Source organism: Antedon bifida, chromosome 10 (assembly GCF_963402885.1).
Source record: "Antedon bifida chromosome 10, ecAntBifi1.1, whole genome shotgun sequence".
Lineage (NCBI taxonomy): Eukaryota > Metazoa > Echinodermata > Crinoidea > Comatulida > Antedonidae > Antedon > Antedon bifida.
Genome location: NC_136235.1, coordinates 2,230,492 through 2,249,438, shown reverse-complemented (window position 1 = coordinate 2,249,438; position 18,947 = coordinate 2,230,492). Strand labels below are relative to the sequence as shown.

Sequence of the window (18,947 nt, the reverse complement as noted above, 5' to 3'; positions counted from 1 at the left end):
AAGTTGGCGGTACAATTTCCATAACGCAGATAAAAATGAAGTGGGGTGTTTCCATCCTTAATGAACAAAATCATAATCATATTGATAACAGCTACATAAGTAATTGATAAGTGCTAAATAGACAAACAATAAATGTATAGCAAAACACATCTCATCACAAATGGTAAAGTATACTGTGTATATTCTCTTACAACTTAATCCTATAGTAAATTTGTTGCAGTTAAGTTCATTATAATTTACATCATTGTCTACCTTTGTTAGAGTATCTTTACATAGTAATTTATGCAATCTTATGAATCGTTACACCTAGTCTTGAAATTAATTTCATTTTGAAATGAGTAAATTATTTCTTTTTTGATCCAATTTAAGAAAACAAAAAAGTATGTAATAAGTATTAATAAATGTGTGTATGTTCTGTCATACAGTAATTGTGTATTATTGTAAATAAAAAAATCACCTTATCTTGCAATGATGCCCCATGCTGTTGTATGAGGACTTTCACTATTTCCAAGTTACAAATTTTATAACGCATGTACAAATGAAGTGGAGTGTTTCCATCCTTGATGAACAAAATCATAATCATAAGTTCAATAATATTAATAACAGCTATATAAGTAATTGATGAGTGCTAAATAGACAACCAATAAATGTATAGCAAAACACATCTCATCACAAATGGTAAAGTATACTGTGTGTCTCTTGCAACTTAATCCTGTAGTCAATTTGGTGTAGTTAAGTTCATTATAATTTACGTCATTGTCTACCTTTGTTACAGTATCTTTACATAGTAATTTATGCAATCTTATGAATCGTTACACCTAGTCTTGAAATTAATTTCATTTTGAAATAAGTAAATTATTTCTTTTTTGATCCAATTTAAGAAAACAAAAAAGTATTTAATAGTTCCTCGGGTATAATCCCACCTCGAGTATAATCCCACCCCCGACTTTACGATTACCTTCGCACGCAAGCATATCCCCGGGCAAAGTCCCAGTGTATAATTTTTAATTAGGACAGAGGTAGGCCTAGCTAGCTAGGCCGACGTTGATTTTTTTCAAAGAAATTCTCACCAAAAAATAGAGTAATTTCTCTGAATTCGGCTGATTTAAAACTCATCAAACATTGGCCATCGTAAAGTTGAATACAACCTTAATATCATCGCCCCGATCTTCGCGTTCTGCACATCATGTATTCGCCGCACACTCGCTCGCCATGTACATTCTGCATGCCTTGTTTACACTACTGCATGCTTGATTACCATAAAAAAAACACCGCGTGTCACATGCAACAACATGCGATTTGCACAGAGCTCGAGCGTGGGGAATCGGGAGAGACGGAGAACTTGTATGAGTTATGTCGATATTATTTAGGAAGCCAGGCCTAGATCACATTTTAGGGTATTTTTTAAGTAGAAATCTGGGAGAAAATCTATACAGTAGGCATAGACCAATTAGGCCGCCTAGGCCTAGATGACCTGGCAGTCTAATGTCTAGGCCTACATCGGAATATAGCTTTAGATAGCCTAAATCGTAGCCAGAAGAAATATTGTCATTTTCAGTTCATGCACCAGGAAATCCCTGGGTATAGTCCCACCTCCCAAATTCGGGCAAATTTCACGTACAAGGGGGGTGGGATTATAACCGGGGATCTACGGTATTACTAAATGTGTGTATGTACTGTCATACAGTAATTGTGTATTATTGTAAATAAAACAATACCTTATTTTGCAATGACAATGATGACCCATGCTGTTGTATGAGGAATTTCACTGTTTCCAAGGTACCATGTTTATAATGCAGGTACAAATGAAGTGGAGTGTGCATAGTAATAATTTATACAATCTTATGAATCGTCTTACCTAGTCTTGAAAATAGTTTCATTTTGAAATGAGTAAATTATTTGTTTTTTGTTGATCTGTGTAATTTGTGTATGTACGGTCATACAGTAAGTGAAAAAAATAATTACCTGATTTTGCAATGACAATGATGCCCCATGCTGTTGTATGAGGAATGTCACTATTTCCAAGGTACAATATCCATAACGCACATACAAATGAAGTGGAGTGTTTCCATCCTTGATGAACAAAATCATGATCATAAGTTCAATAATATTGATAACAGCTACATAAGTAATTGCTAAGTGGTAAATAGACAACCACTAAATGTATAGCAAAACACATCTCATCACAAATGGTAAAGTATACTGTGTATATTCTCTTACAACTTAATCCTGTAGTAAATTTGATGCAGTTAAGTTCATTATAATTTACATCATTGTCTACCTTTGTTAGAGTATCTTTACATAGTAATTTATGCAATCTTATGAATTGTTATAACTAGTCTTGAAAATAATTTCATTTTGAAATGAGTAAATTATTTGTTGATCTGTGTAATTTGTGTATGTACGGTCATACAGTAAGTGAAAAAAATAATTACCTGATTTTGCAATGACAATGATGCCCCATGCTGTTGTATGAGGAATGTCACTATTTCCAAGGTACAATATCCATAACGCACATACAAATAAAGTGGAGTGTTTCCATCCTTGATGAACAAAATCATAATCATAAGTTCAATAATATTGATAACAGCTACATAAGTAATTGCTAAGTGGTAAATAGACAACCACTAAATGTATAGCAAAACACATCTCATCACAAATGGTAAAGTATACTGTGTATATTCTCTTACAACTTAATCCTGTAGTAAATTTGTTGCAGTTAAGTTCATTATAATTTACATCATTGTCTACCTTTGTTAGAGTATCTTTATATTAGTATGTAATAAGTATTAATAAATGTGTGTATGTTCTGTCATACAGTAATTGTGTATTATTGTAAATAAAACAATTACCTTATTTTGCAATGACAATGACAATGATGCCCCAAGTTCAATAATATTGATAACAGCTACATAAGTAATTGCTAAGTGCTAAATAGACAACCACTAAATGTATAGCAAAACACATCTCATCACAAATGGTAAAGTATACTGTGTATATTCTCTTACAACTTAATCCTGTAGTAAATTTGTTGCAGTTAAGTGAACAGTATAATTTACATCATTGTCTACCTTTGTTAGAGTATCTTTATATTAGTATGTAATAAGTATTAATAAATGTGTGTATGTTCTGTCATACAGTAATTGTGTATTATTGTAAATAAAACAATTACCTTATTTTGCAATGACAATGACAATGATGCCCCATGCTGTTGTATGAGGAATGTCACTATTTCCAAGGTACAATGTTCACAATACAGAAAACAATGAAGTGGAGTGTTTCCATCCTTGATGAACAAAATCATAATCATAAGTTCAATAATATTGATAACAGCTATATAAGTAATTTATAAGTGCTAAATAGACAACCACTAAATGTATAGCAAAACACATCCCATCAAAAATGGTAACAAGTATATACTGTGTGTATTCTCTTACAACTTAATTTACATCATTGTCTACTGTATCTTTGCATAGTAATAATTTATACAATCTTATGAATCGTCTTACCTAGTCTTGAAAATAGTTTCAAATTATTTCTTTTTTGTTGATCCAATACAAGAAAACAAATAAGTATGTAGTAAGTATGTGTAAGATTGTGTAAGTGTGTCATACAGTAAATGTATAATTGTGAAAAAAAAATTACCTTATTTTGCAATGTTAGTGATTCACCATCACGTTTGAGGACTTGCACTATTTCTAAGGTAGGTTGTGGATAGCCTTTACTCGCATACAAATGAAGTGGAGTGTTTCCATCCTTGATGAACAAAATCATAATCATAAGTTTAATATATTGATGCTATATAAAGTAATAATTGATAAGTCCTAAATAGACAACCAATAAATGTATAGCAAAACACATCTCATCACAAATGGTAAAGTATACTGTGTATATTCTCTTACAACTTAATCCTGTAGTAAATTTGTTGCAGTTAAGTTCATTATAATTTACATCATTGTCTACCTTTGTTACAGTATCTTTACATAGTAATTTATGCAATCTTATGAATCGTTACACCTAGTCTTGAAATTAATTTCATTTTGAAATGAGTAAATTATTTCTTTTTTGATCCAATTTAAGAAAACAAAAAAGTATTTAATAAGTATTAATAAATGTGTGTATGTTCTGTCATACAGTAATTGTGTATTATTGTAAATAAAACAATTACCTTATTTTGCAATGACAATGATGCCCCATGTTGTTGTATGAGGAATGTCACTTTTTCCAAGGTACAATACGGTTTATAATGCAGGTACAAATGAAGTGGGGTGTTTCCATCCTTGATGAACAAAATCATAATCATAAGTTCAATAATATTGATAACAGCTACATAAGTAATTTATAAGTGCTAAATAGACAAACAATAAATGTATAGCAAAACACATCTCATTACAAATGGTAAAGTATACTGTGTGTATTCTCTTGCAACTTAATCCTGTAGTAAATTTGTTGCAGTTAAGTTCATTATAATTTACATCATTGTCTACCTTTGTTAGAGTATCTTCACATAGTAATTTATGCAATCTTATGAATCGTTACACCTAGTCTTGAAATTAATTTCATTTTGAAATGAGTAAATTATTTGTTTTTTGTTGATCTGTGTAATTTGTGTATGTACGGTCATACAGTAAGTGAAAAAAATAATTACCTGATTTTGCAATGACAATGATGCCCCATGCTGTTGTATGAGGAATGTCACTATTTTCAAGGTACAATTTCCATAACGCACATACAAATGAAGTGGAGTGTTTCCATCCTTGATGAACAAAATCATAATCATAAGTTCAATAATATTGATAACAGCTACATAAGTAATTGATAAGTGCTAAATAGACAAACAATAAATGTATAGCAAAACACATCTCATCACAAATGGTAAAGTATACTGTGTATATTCTCTTGCAACTTAATCCTGTAGTAAATTTGTTGCAGTTAAGTTCATTATAATTTACATCATTGTCTACTGTATCTTTGCATAGTAATTTATACAATCTTATGAATCATTACACCTAGTCTTGAAAATAGTTTCATTTGAAATGAGTAAATTATTTGTTTTTTGTTGATCTGTGTAATTTGTGTATGTATGGTCATACAGTAAGTGAAAAAAAAAATTACCTTATCTTGCAATGACAAAGATGGCCTATGCTGTTGTATGAGAAATTTCACTATTTCCAAGGTACAAATTCCATAACGCAGATAATAATGAAGTGGGGTGTTTCCATCCTTGATGAACAAAATCATAATCATAAGTTCAATAATATTGATAACAGCTACATAAGTAATTGCTAAGTGGTAGATAGACAACCACTAAATGTATAGCAAAACACATCTCATCACAAATGGTAAAGTATACTGTGTGTATTCTGTTGCAACTTAATCCTGTAGTAAATTTGTTAAGTTAAGTTAATTATAATTTAAGTCATTGTCTACCTGTGTTACAGTATCTTTACATAATAATTTATGCTATCTTATGAATCGTTACACCTAGTCTTGAAAATAATTTCATTTTAATGATTAAATTATTTCTTTTTTGTTTATCCAATACAATAAAACAAATAAGTTTGTGTATGTCATACAGTAAGTGTATAATTGTGAAAAAAAATTACCTTATTTTGCAATGTTAGTGATAGACCACCATGCTGTATGAGGAATGTCACTATTTCTAAGGTAGGTTGTAGTAAGATTCTACTCACATACAAATGAAGTGGAGTGTCTCCATTCTTGATGAACAAAATCATAATCATAAGTTCAATAATATTGATAACAGCTACATAAGTAATTGCTAAGTGGTAGATAGACAACCACTAAATGTATAGCAAAACACATCTCATCACAAATGGTAAAGTATACTGTGTGTATTCTGTTGCAACTTAATCCTGTAGTAAATTTGTTAAGTTAAGTTAATTATAATTTAAGTCATTGTCTACCTGTGTTACAGTATCTTTACATAATAATTTATGCTATCTTATGAATCGTTACACCTAGTCTTGAAAATAATTTCATTTTAATGATTAAATTATTTCTTTTTTGTTTATCCAATACAATAAAACAAATAAGTTTGTGTATGTCATACAGTAAGTGTATAATTGTGAAAAAAAATTACCTTATTTTGCAATGTTAGTGATAGACCACCATGCTGTATGAGGAATGTCACTATTTCTAAGGTAGGTTGTAGTAAGCCTCTACTCACATACAAATGAAGTGGAGTGTCTCCATTCTTGATGAACAAAATCATAATCATAAGTTCAATAATATTGATAACAGCTATATAAGTAATTGATAAGTGATAAATAGCCAACCAATAAATCTATAGCATATAGCATCATTTCACACAATTGGGTTTTGTAAAAAGGAAACGTTCTCTGTAAATCTATGAAAAAATTCTTTTTATATACCTCATCAATATTTTTTAAAATATCTGGATGTTTCTTGCAAATTTCTTCAATTTTGTTCAAGTCCTCATTACGCATAGCTTGTGCCAAATGATTCCTGTCAAAATGCAAGAAATAATCCATTACTGTATATTACCGTAGATTTTATGAGAATAACAGTTCATGATAATAATATTTAAAATTTTTATTTTATGTTAATAATCTTTTAAATAATTATGCATGGTTACACTTGATTCAGCCAAGGATGTTTTTCAGGCACAGCCATAAATAAAAAAATATAAACACAAAAGAAAACATAAAAATATAATAATTTAGGTTAGTAAACTCATTTCACATTGTTTTTCAATCATTATACATCTTTGTACACGTCAACATAACATTTGAGAATGAATATCTAGATGGCGGATTAATAATAAAATCATTCTGATTCAAATTTTAATTATTTCTATATTTTTTAATGTTAGCGTATACATCAAGTCTTTGCTTGATTTGAATTAAAAAATAAAACAACATACCTCTTAGTGGAAGACATACTGGGTCTTCATTTACCATTATTCGTGTGCCAATGACTTAGTAAAAAAAATAGGAAAGACAAGGTGTAAATTATGTAATCTTTTCTGATAAAACTATTTTTTCTTCTCATTTTCTGAATAATTCTTCTCTGGGTACTTTTTAGGCATCAGTTTATAATCAATTATTTTTTCTGAAATTTTCATATCCATAACACTAATTGTTTAGGATTACTGATTATTTTTGCTAGATTAACCACATAAAAAAATATTGTTAACAAATAACTTTAGTCATAGGATTACTGAATCAAACCAAAAAGCAATGCAAAAACTACTACTGTCTGTAAGTAACCTTGGTACAAAAGAGGTACTATATATTCTTTCGCCTAAACAACAATTACACAGACGAGCGATAACAGTTATCAAAAAATTTAGAATCTATGTTATTTTTTGACCATTTACACACAACGCAGAGCGGACAGGGGTTTCCGCTAAGGATAGATACAGATACGTTGGATAAGTACGCAGTTTTCCGCTTACCGTCACCATTCGTCTGTGTAAATTGGCCTCAATAGTACTAGACATTCAAATAATGTAACAGACTCTTGTTAACAAACAATAGGCCTGTATTACCACCAGTGTAAAGAATGTCCTGGTATTTGAAAAAATGTACCAACAATTTAACTATGACTGTATTTTGGAAATATAAAAATGTTGTGTTAGAGACATTGTATTTTCGATCATTTTTCAACGACAATAATGTTCAAAAACAATAAATAAAAATATATAATATATATATTTATACATTATTTACTGTTTTTGAGATCTATATCAAGTCTCTACACTTTGTATACTTCCCATGGGCGGATCCAGGATTATAGACTGAGGATAGGGGGGGGGGGGGGGGGGGTGGTTGCTAAATATTTCATAAATGATAGAAACGATCCGTCAGGTTGCAGACAAACATTATTCACGATATTACCTTAAACACTCCGGTGTCAATCAAGGAAAAGCTATCGAAGAAATCGGTAAAAGCAGAGGCTGATATAAACTACTTAAAAAAGTCATTATTTTATTTTTTTTAAACAAGGTTGTTACTAACACTCCTGCTTCCATAATAGCCACGTCTGTGTAGATAATAACTTAGTAGTGCAATTGGCAGTGAGGCAAGACAAAATTTATGCAGCAATTAGACATTATTTTACATCAAAGATCAAAGAGCTTATACCAATCAAGCACCCAATAGTCATTTAATTGTTGCTAATTTGCTAATCTGTCATCGGAAGAGTGTTGGTGAGATAATTAAAAAAAGGGTATACAGATGACATATATTAATATCTGTTGAGGGTTAGGGTTATCTATTTAGATATATTATAAGTATAAATAATTGATACTATCATTGCATAGTACAGCACGCTAAGATATGCCTCGCACGTTTTGAAGTTGTAAACTATATAGTATGTCTGTGGAAAGAGGTAAACAGAATAATTAAAGCAGTAAACATACATTGTAAACTATACAGTATGTCTATGGAAAGAGGTAAACAGAATAATTAAAGCAGTAAACATACATTGTAAACTATACAGTATGTCTATGGAAAAAGGTAAACAGAATAATTAAAGCAGTAAACATACATTGTAAACTATACAGTATGTCTATGGAAAGAGATAAACAGAATAATTAAAGCAGTAAACATACATTGTAAACTATACAGTACGTCTATGGAAAGAGGTAAACAGAATAATTAAAGCAGTAAACATATATTTTCCAGTTTTTTGGAACTGACAACAATTACATCAGTAAATTATACATGTTAGAAGCATTCTGTATCTATAAGTAAAGATTATAAGTCTACTAGAAAAAGATAAAAAAAATACCTTGTTGAAAAGTGGATTTTTATTTTTTGCCTTGTAAATAGATGATTTTGAATATAACTTGTACTGTAAATGGTAATTTGTGGAAATATGTTTTGTAAATAGAATTGATGAGTAAATAAAATTTATGTTAAAGGGTGAAAAATAGTATTTTATAGAAAAGAGAGCAATGCATTGTTAAATATATGTTTGATTAAAACAAATGCAATTAGTAGAAAATATGAATTTTTTAGATATAATAACCAATGAGCAGACAGTATTGTTTGGATCTTATTATATCTCGTCAGTGCAGCTCAGGTTTTGAAATGATATGTCCTACAGTACCACAGAACTAACTAACAAGCCTGTTAGTGGCGATGATTCGCTGAACTAACTAACTAACCAGCCTGTTAGTGGCGATGATTCGCTGAACTAACTAACTAACCAGCCTGTTATTAGTGGCAATGATTCGCTGTTGGTCTGGAATGAAATAAAGAATAAGAATACACAATATCTGTATAGGCTGAGTCAGTTTTGTGGGACATGGTACACTGATTATGAACACAGAGAGTGCACAAACTCAATGAGGGTGCTATGCAAAGTACAAATAAAGCATAGATATATATAAATCCAAAGCCAAATTTGTACAGATAAAACATAGAATGGGACAAACCCAGAGGAGATGTTAAAATGGATGGATTTATTTAACATAAAATGGGTTACTAGATAATCTGTATTAAGAAATGTATACGAGTATAAATTATGTATGTAGATGATGTAAAAAAAGAACTATGTTAATAAGGAAAATAATATGTTTGTTTTTTAATCGAAAATGAGTTTAAAAAATTATATGTATAAAAAGAGGAATGCAATATAAGTAGAATTTACAAGTTAAACAGATGAAAAAATAATGAAAAGAGTGATAAATATGTAAAGAAAGGAATACAACTTTTTTTAAATTGTATGTAATGTAAACAGATTATAAAAACAAATATTGCAAATAGAATAATAGAATAATATATATAGTGTATAAAAATGAAAATGTGTTTAAGAGTAAAAATATATATGTAAAGAGAAAGGGCTAGTGTTGCCCGAAAGCTCTGCTAACTTTTCTGTCTGTTTTACTTATCGTTATTGAATTTATGTAAAGAGGAACATGTATATGGAAATAAAAGTGTGAAGAACCCACATAAAATAAAATTTACTGTAAAATGTAAAATTTTAATTTCTAAGTTTTAAAAGGGTTATGGAGATATGGCCATTTGGTCGCCATTTTGAATTTGGGGCTGTTACCATGGTTACGGGATCGTGAAAATTTGTTAGCTAGCATTTTTGGTATCCTAGCACCATAATAAAGTAAAATCAAGTGAAATCTCACTTTGGGCATTAAAATCCTACGGAAATACACGAGGACCCTGAATATTAGGACGAAACGTATGACTTAAGTACAACGCAATTTACCAATGACAAGCATTGGAGTAATCGAACTATAAATAATTTGTCATTGATGAACTCGCTTGCATTCATTTCATTTATTTATTTGACCAACAAAACATAATATACAATGTACAAAGATGAATTGGTCAGGGACTGCTAAGGTAATACTATTACTGTAACTACAAGAGTCAGCAGTCCCATGATCTTAACTAAAATAAATATATAATTTTATTAACAAATAAAGTAAAAAGCTGTGAGTATACAGAAAAAAAAAGAACAAATATGATATACAAAAAAATTGAATTAAATATACAAAAAAAAAGAATTAAAGATAATTATCATGAAGGAAAGAGCCAATAGATGATAATAAAAGATGAGGAAGAGATTCAGTAACATTTGGGCTTGCGTTGCGTCCAAGTTGGAACCCTACTTTACATCGCTAAAAATTTTCTCTCATAGTTAGTGCGCACGCTATACGAATAATGGGAGTGTGATTTTTTCATTTTACCAATGAAATCGCCTCTTTGATCTCTAGATAAAGAGCTGCAAGATGGCTTCTGTAGCAGCAGAAGCACGAACATCGGCTGCACAACTTTGTGTCTGCACAATCCAAAAACTTTTCTACTGATCTCCTCCATGTGGTACCTACCTTATCCTATCTGTCTCATATGCAGTTCCGTAGAATTTAGATTGAGTAACAGTAGTTACTGTTCCATTCTATCTTATAGAAGATAACATGAAGAGTTTTAAAACGAAATTTCTGATTTCATGGGTAGATTGTTAAGCGTCGGTAGTTATTTCCGGGTGTGTTAATCCCTTTGCACCAAAGATATGCACAACACACCTACACCTTTTATTCTTTGGTCATATATATAATAAAACGTCATGCTGACGCAACTGGCATTATCTAATTATTATATACGGAGCGCCATTTATGCATTTAAACTTTTAAAATAAAAATAGTACTACAATGTAACTGCTCCAGTGGATCCAATTTGGCACAGCGGGAGCACAGTGAAAAGTCACTAAATTGTAATATCTTTTCGATGTACACTATGCTCCATTGGACTCAATTTGATCACACTATTTTACTTTCAAATCTCTTTAACTAATGGTAACATCCTGGCATTACTCTTGACCTATTCAAAGATTATATATGTCCATCGACTTCAATGCACATACAGTATCAACAATGTTTGTTCTGATTTTAAAACCTATTGTTTGTGGTTTAGGCCTACTTCAATGGTCTGTATTAGGTCGTTCTTTTTTTATTATTATTGTATATCAATGGTTTACCTAATGCTGACATCCTTTCTTTCTATATTTATGCTGATGACACTAACATATTTTATTCTCACACACAGATTTTGCTTTATTTTTAAAACTTTGAGTAGGGAATTGAAGAACCTTAAATGATTATTTCAATGCAAACAAACTTTCCATAAATATTAATTAGCAAATGCCACTTTATGCTTTTGTTTACTGACTTGAATAATGACACATAATGTTTATCTTGCTACCCATAAAATTCCTCTTGCTAAGCATACAGAATTTATTACGAAGTACGACAGTAGGCCTACCTATGTGGCCTGGTTTACAAAGTGCGACAGTAGGCCTACCTACGTGGCCTGGTTTACAAAGTGCGACAGAGGCCTACCTACGTGGCCTGGTTTACAAAGTGTGACAGTAGGCCTACCTACGTGGCCTGGTTTCTTCAAACTGGCATATTTACTCAATATAACAATTACAACATTTGAAAATTAGCATTCAGATTCTAATTTATTAAATGTATCATTCTGTATGGACTAAACTAATAATTCACTACAGTATATTTTATATAAAATATGCATTTAAATATACATATAAACACAATAACTTTCAATTTGATGAAATCTTAAGTAGCAAACTCAAACATATGAAAGAATAATAAAAAATAAATATATAGCAATAAAAATACATACTTTAACATTAGGGAGTAAAAAAAAAAATTCATTTTTTACTGTTTTATTACATACATATGATGATATGCCAGTTTTCATACAAATTTCTGTTTATTCTTTGTAATGGACAAATAAAGATACTATGACATGACTACATAGAGATCCAATGAGATAATCGTAAATACAAAACTACTATGGTACAATGCTGTAATAAGGAAAAATCAATTATGACTGGGCCTGGGCGCTAAACTACCCTTCTCATCATCTCTTAATCTCAAAGTGGTGACTTCTGGGTGCTTTAAACAGAAAATAACCTATAGTTCAATACCAACTGTCAATTACCAAGCCAATTTGGTCTAAATTATCAGGGTGTAATGCCTCTACCTTTTGATTACGTAGGCCTCTATGTCCAAAAACAATTTCTGCACAGAAGTATATAGAGAATTATGGAGTGGAGAAGATATCTCAACTCTTTAAACAGCGAACCTTAAAAAGTTTGTCTGGAAATTATTCAAATAAGAACCAAATATTGCTGCATTTCTCTAAACTACCATTATTTTGGTAAAACTTCAAATCGGGTCTATTCTAACTTTTCCGCAGCAACTGTCATCTTATTCTCTTTCAAATGTTCAATAAATGACTGCAATTTATCTTCCCTCAGGATGCCCCTCTGTTCAAGATCTAGTATCACAGTCCACTGGTTGTCATGTTGTTTTCTAGAAACATCGTTTAGATGGATGAGCTTTGTTACATTGTCTTGGGAAAGCTTTTTTCCGAAATCAATCAGCTTCTGTCGGTACGTTGTAAAAGTTCTTACAAGATGGTCGGATTCCTCAAACATGTTCTTCAGATATTTGTTAGCCTCAAGAACACCTTTGGTACTGGTGACACTGATGATATCAATAAGAACTTTAAAGTTGGTTACGGTAAGATGGCCAGCCTGTTTCAATAAATTAAACAACTTCATGGTGGTGTCAGCCTTCTGTAGAGCATTGTAAGGCGTTATCAGATCTTTGCACAACACCTTCAGCATATCAAGTGAATCATGCTCATCATACCAATTCGATACTTGTACCAACATTGTCTGAATTTTTTTCTCAGGTGATTCTGTATAAAAACAATACTTACGATATCAACAGTATATAGTATAAATTGGTATATACAACCAACAAATAAGTAACAATCTTTTTTGTTATTTTACTATATATAAATATCGTTACCTCCAAATATCCTTAATGACACTGACTCTAGCTTTGGCGCTGACACTGGCTTTAGCTCTGACTCAAACTTTGAGACTGACTCTAGATCTGATGCTGGCAATGACTCTGACTCTAGATCTGATGCTGCCAATGACTCTGGCTTTGGAACTAACTCTTTAGTAAGACCTATGCAATAACACAATACTAGCATTTGTATAGTTTTTTATTTTGATTGATAATGATGAATAGTGATGACAACGATTGAGATATAATTATGATGAAGTAATGACGACAATAAAGCATTAAAAGCCCAACTTACCAGTTGAAAAAAAGTGCTTGATACGAGCAGTTTTCATAGCCTTCTTTCTTCCACATGGAACCAAATCATTTTGCAAACACTTGTCAAAATCAATCAAGTGATGATTACTTGGTGCACAAGCAGTGCACAACACACATAGATTGTAGCCAATGCCCTCGTAGATATTGCAAACAGTTTTCAGTTGCTCCTTCAAATAGCTTAGTACCTAAAACATGAGGTCAACGTGTTATTTATAAATTTATATTATGTGATAACTATGTTTAAAAGTAATAATCTTTTATTTATTACCTCCGTGCAAACACTTGGTTCTGGTTCAAATATCACCTCCTCTGTTTCTTTGCCATCATCAATTTCAGTCCAGCGTGATATTTCAAGCTGTGAAAATGAAAGATATTCACTTTTCACAAACTCATCTCACTATTCCCTAATACATAATTGAACATATCTATATCATAGAGGCATGGTGTATGGGGCAGACTACTGTGTAAACCGAAAATGCACAATGTTACCTATATATTTTATAGACAAGTGTACCATATTGATAGTAAAAGTAGTAATTAATTTTATACCTTTAATGCATATGGTTTTTCCTTTTCATGGTTAATTCTGACAGAGCCTAAACTGACAGTGTGATTACTAAATTTGAAATCACTACGATTCCGGAACACTTCTGAATCATCACTACCCTTTTCGGTCATCAATTCCAGGAATGCAACAACCAACGTGTTGTACACAGCGTCAGGAAGAAAGTCTGTTGGAGTCAGATAAATAGATACAGTTTGTTTGTCATCTGCTATGACTTTCAGAATGTCTTTTTTGTCAACTTTCATTCGGCAGGGAACCAGGAATTCCCGATTACCTTCTTCAATTCCCTGTTAATATAAACATCACAATTACACATAAATTGGTACAAGTGATTAGTATTAGAGCTTAATCAAAGAAACCATTATAAGTTTATAGTATGTACCAACCTTTTTCTTCTCAAAGAGCAAACGAAAAACTTTCATCAATTCTACAAAGATTTCAAAGAGATCTTCATCTTTGTTCTGCCACAAATAAAGGAGTAACTTCTCCTCAAGAACTCCTTCATTGCTAAGCTTTTCCCATAGCTTCTGTAATTGCTTCCGATCTTCTGCTTCGATCTGTGTACAAAACATTTTAGTACAAACAGATTCCAAATGCAATAGACCGACTGATATACAACTAATACCAGCTTTCAAGAAATACATTAATCAGGGTCATTATTATTTTACTTTTACTTTCAATCTAGTATATTAAAATCAAGTTATATATAATATGCATTTACTAACCTTTTCAAACGTTGGTGTAACTACTGTGATAACTTTAGTCAAAATTTCAATCATCCAGTGAAGATTTGTTATTACAATGTTTCTTAATTTCTCATTAGTGCCGGTGTACATGATTATTCCAGTGTCATTCAGATAACTTATGGCAGTGGTGAGTACATCTTGAAGAATTCCACATTGAGTTGCAATCTCAGAAACCTAATGCAGAATTGACATTTTAATATTATTATTACACTAAATTCACTCGACAAATAAATAATTAAATGGGACAGTACTAGTAGTACAATAATAGTAGCCACTACTACAGTACTACAAGTACAGTATTGGATACAGACTGCTCATTACTGTTTGATTACAATTATTATACAAGTAAATATTCTGAGTACACATACAAAATATTGAATGATAGAATTCTACAACTATATGTTGAAAACCAAATTAATTCAAACCCTTACCTCTGTCAAGGTAATGTACAATCTATCTTTTCCAATTATTTGCAGCCTTTCCTGCAAATTAACCCACTTTACAGGAACGTTCTTCACCATTGCTTTCATGTATCTACCAACATTTTGTTTAAGTTTTTCAATACCTTCATGTGACTTTACAGTGTTATCCACCATGTACATTTCACGATCTACATGCTTGGCATACGGCATTCCTTTCATTGCATCAAACATCTGCATGAACATCTCCTCTGCCTTTATTTGATGAAATTGTATAATCATAACATTACTAACTAATAAAATATGTTTCTTTTTTATCTTATACTACAAATTTGAGAATAATGCAGGTTCAGTTTTGTCAAATGTTTTGTTGAATAGTTATATAAATGTATACTACAGTTATTACCTTTATCTGTTTTTCTGTTGGTGTTCCTGACAATTTGTCCATATGTGTAGCAATCAAACAGATTGGAGGTGACTCTATGCTCTTGCCATTAATTAAAATGGGGTTTCCTGAAAGATGCTGTAACACAGTGTGTTCATAAATGGACCTTATCCAGAACAAATTCATGTCCAAATTTGTCATTCCGAGTGAATCCTGAAATCAAAATGAAAATCAAATTGTAATTTAAAGTTTACTAACATTATACAGTAGCTATAATCATGCAATAACAAGTTATGTTTTAAATTAAACAATTGACTGTGAATAAATTTTACTTACTATTGACGAATCTCGTGGATTAGCTAATTCATTCAAGTTGTCCGTAACACAAAATGCCACACAATACGACACTTTATTTGTAAGGAAAAACTAAAAAAATACAAAAAGCTAATAATGACAATATAATTTTTCCTTGTCAGTTGGAATTTTAGATTCATTGTAGTTATCTGTGAATGTCATAACGGTCAAAAGGTTATACATTGATGTGGGTTTATTAAAGTAAATCTTGCACATCAGCTTAAGCTTCGGAACACTATCCAGGAATTTAATTTAAAAACTCAATGTTCATGAATTTATGAGAATTCCCTGAATATTTTGAAAAAATGTGACTCACAGTACACTGTACTAGTCTATTACATTAATCGAAAAATTATAACCTATATAAATAAAAATGTATTAGCAATAATTATTAGATTAGTATAAATATTCATTACCACAAGGTTTCATTGTATAAAACATACTTATTCAGTGCATGTTAGAAGGAGCAACATGCAGTCATTTAAAATATTAAAACTGAATGCACAACGTTTGTCAAATTTATTTTTGTATGTTAATGGGTTAATGGAATTTAGCTTGTAGGCCTACATTACATTGTTTGTTGATAATACTTCCATATATTATTTTAACTTAAGAAGTTTTAACAAATACAATTAGTCTTACCTACAGTATACCCATAAAGGCCAACTCAGACAGCATCGTACATATATTTTTAATGTTCTCCCGACGATCTAAAAACTATGCCCGAAGCTATATCAAGACAACTCGTCGGGCCTCGTCTCGTCAGGCCTTGTCTCGTCAGGATTCAACTCAGACAGCACCAACGAGTCAAGACGTTTTGTCGGGCCATAAGAAAGAAGCAACTCTTACACTTATTTTATCTATACCCATAAGAAAAAAAATGCACATCTAGTACAACACAAATTATCTCAAAATAATGCATTAATAAACAAACATACCCTGTGTGTTATGTAGTAGTCTAGTTGACCAGCGTAGTCCCATATACTTGTAATGTCACTCACATCTACCTTTCCTGTTGCCTTTGCTAAACCTTTCCTTGCAATATTCACAACTTTAGCCCAGGTTTTATCATTGCCTATTTAAACACAATAACAAAAAATCACTATGGTAATATTGCTTGATATCTGCAAATATCAAAAATAATAACATTCTAATGTTTTAGTATATGTGCCTACCTTCATCTAATTCCTTTTCTAACGCATGTGAACGGATTTGCTTGGATAGTTCAACACCTTTACAAAGAAAAATGAAACATGTATATTTATATATCAACAATATTTAAAAATGAAATACATGTTTAAATACATTCTAACATTGTTCTATCATTCTGAACAATGCTTTGTTAGTTTGTTTGATGCTAACTCACCATCTACATCTTTCACTTTCTTCCACTTTCTACAATCCTTTTTTGCTTGAAACACTGTAGTTGTTACGATACCATCTGTTGATGGCTCTCTGGAATTAAACCTATTATAATAATGAATAGTAAAATTAAACATAATTAAAGAATATTCAAGACTGAAACATGTATTATTTACTGAAAAACAGAAATTAGAAAAAATAAATTAAACAGCAATCCTAGCTAGCATAGGTTTACTTTTATACAACTATGCATTTGAGTATTAAAAAAATCATCTAATATTAATTTTAAAAATACAAAAATACTAATATTAAACATGATTTTACAGTTTATAAGTTTTCAATAATTCTGTCTGAAAATTCAATTAAATTCAACAGGGAATAATGTTTTTGAATAAACAAACAGGCTTTCTTTTCAAAGTACTATTGATACAATACTACAACAAACACTTTTTCAGGGTAAGAGTAACACTAATTTTAGTATTCCCTGCCTATTTATTACCTTTCACCAAGCAATGCTTTTACACAACTAGTCTTGCCAGCACCTTCTTTCCCAAGAAACATACATCTTGAATTCACAACTGCAATTTCACCATTTTGAAGCTCATATTTGTATATTTTAATAGCATATTTACCCTTGGAATATATCTCTGCTGGAACTAATATTTCTAATAAAAAAATATTATTATAACACTTTCAAAATGTCAAATTTCAAATTCATTTTTTATTTGTTTTCATACATACCCTCATACAAGTTAATAATATTAACATCTAAATAGACATTGATAAATAATTGTTGCCCCCAAAACATGAAAAATGAAGACTTTGAATAAGCCATTATGCAGTTATAATAAAGTTATTCACTTTCGTGGAGATAAAAAAAAGAACAAAAATAATAATAATTTCACTTAACAGGCAAAATAATGTCTGACAGACAATTATGACTATTTTTGGCTTTCAAGTAGGCTACTGTAAATCATTATTTTTTTTTATCCAAATTTTGGTCAAAGTGAACTATCATATTTACCATTGGAATATACTGCTGGAACTAATAAATCTAATATAAAAATATCAAATTTAAAACAATGTCAAATTTCAAATCAATTTGTATTGTTCATAAATAACCCCTTACAAGTTAAATATATAAAAGTAAGGCATCACTTACTGTCAAAGTCAAATTTTAAAATCTTTTCCCTTTCAGGATATGCTGTGTTTGTATTATTTTCTAAAACAGTCATTGGTGTATTTCCTTCCTATAAACAAATTAATGTTTTAGTTAGTATTAAGAAATAATATGAACTGATAATATTGGCTAATGGTACTATCCAAACACCCTTATCAAATAAAAAACCATTATCACTATCCTATAGTAGACTATGATATCTATAACTATGAAAATAAACACACATTAGTATGCTAATAATGTGTAAAAAAGAAACTGCTAGTATGC

At 30.7% G+C, this 18,947-nt stretch overlaps 2 protein-coding genes across 2 annotated transcripts in view; one reads left to right on the top strand and one right to left on the bottom strand.

Annotated features, from left to right (window-relative positions):
- LOC144854554 (uncharacterized) overlaps positions 1-18,947 on the bottom strand; it is a 90,615-nt gene that overhangs the window by 19,668 nt on the left and 52,000 nt on the right. Inside the window, exon 22 of the mRNA XM_078712499.1 lies at positions 13,352-13,516. Coding sequence (XP_078568625.1) covers positions 13,352-13,516 — 165 coding nt within the window. The remainder of the gene's footprint in view (positions 1-13,351; positions 13,517-18,947) is intronic.
- Positions 1-18,947, top strand: part of LOC144854835 (DNA-directed RNA polymerase I subunit RPA12-like) — a 100,585-nt gene that overhangs the window by 48,377 nt on the left and 33,261 nt on the right. The gene's annotated exons all lie outside the window — the stretch shown is intronic.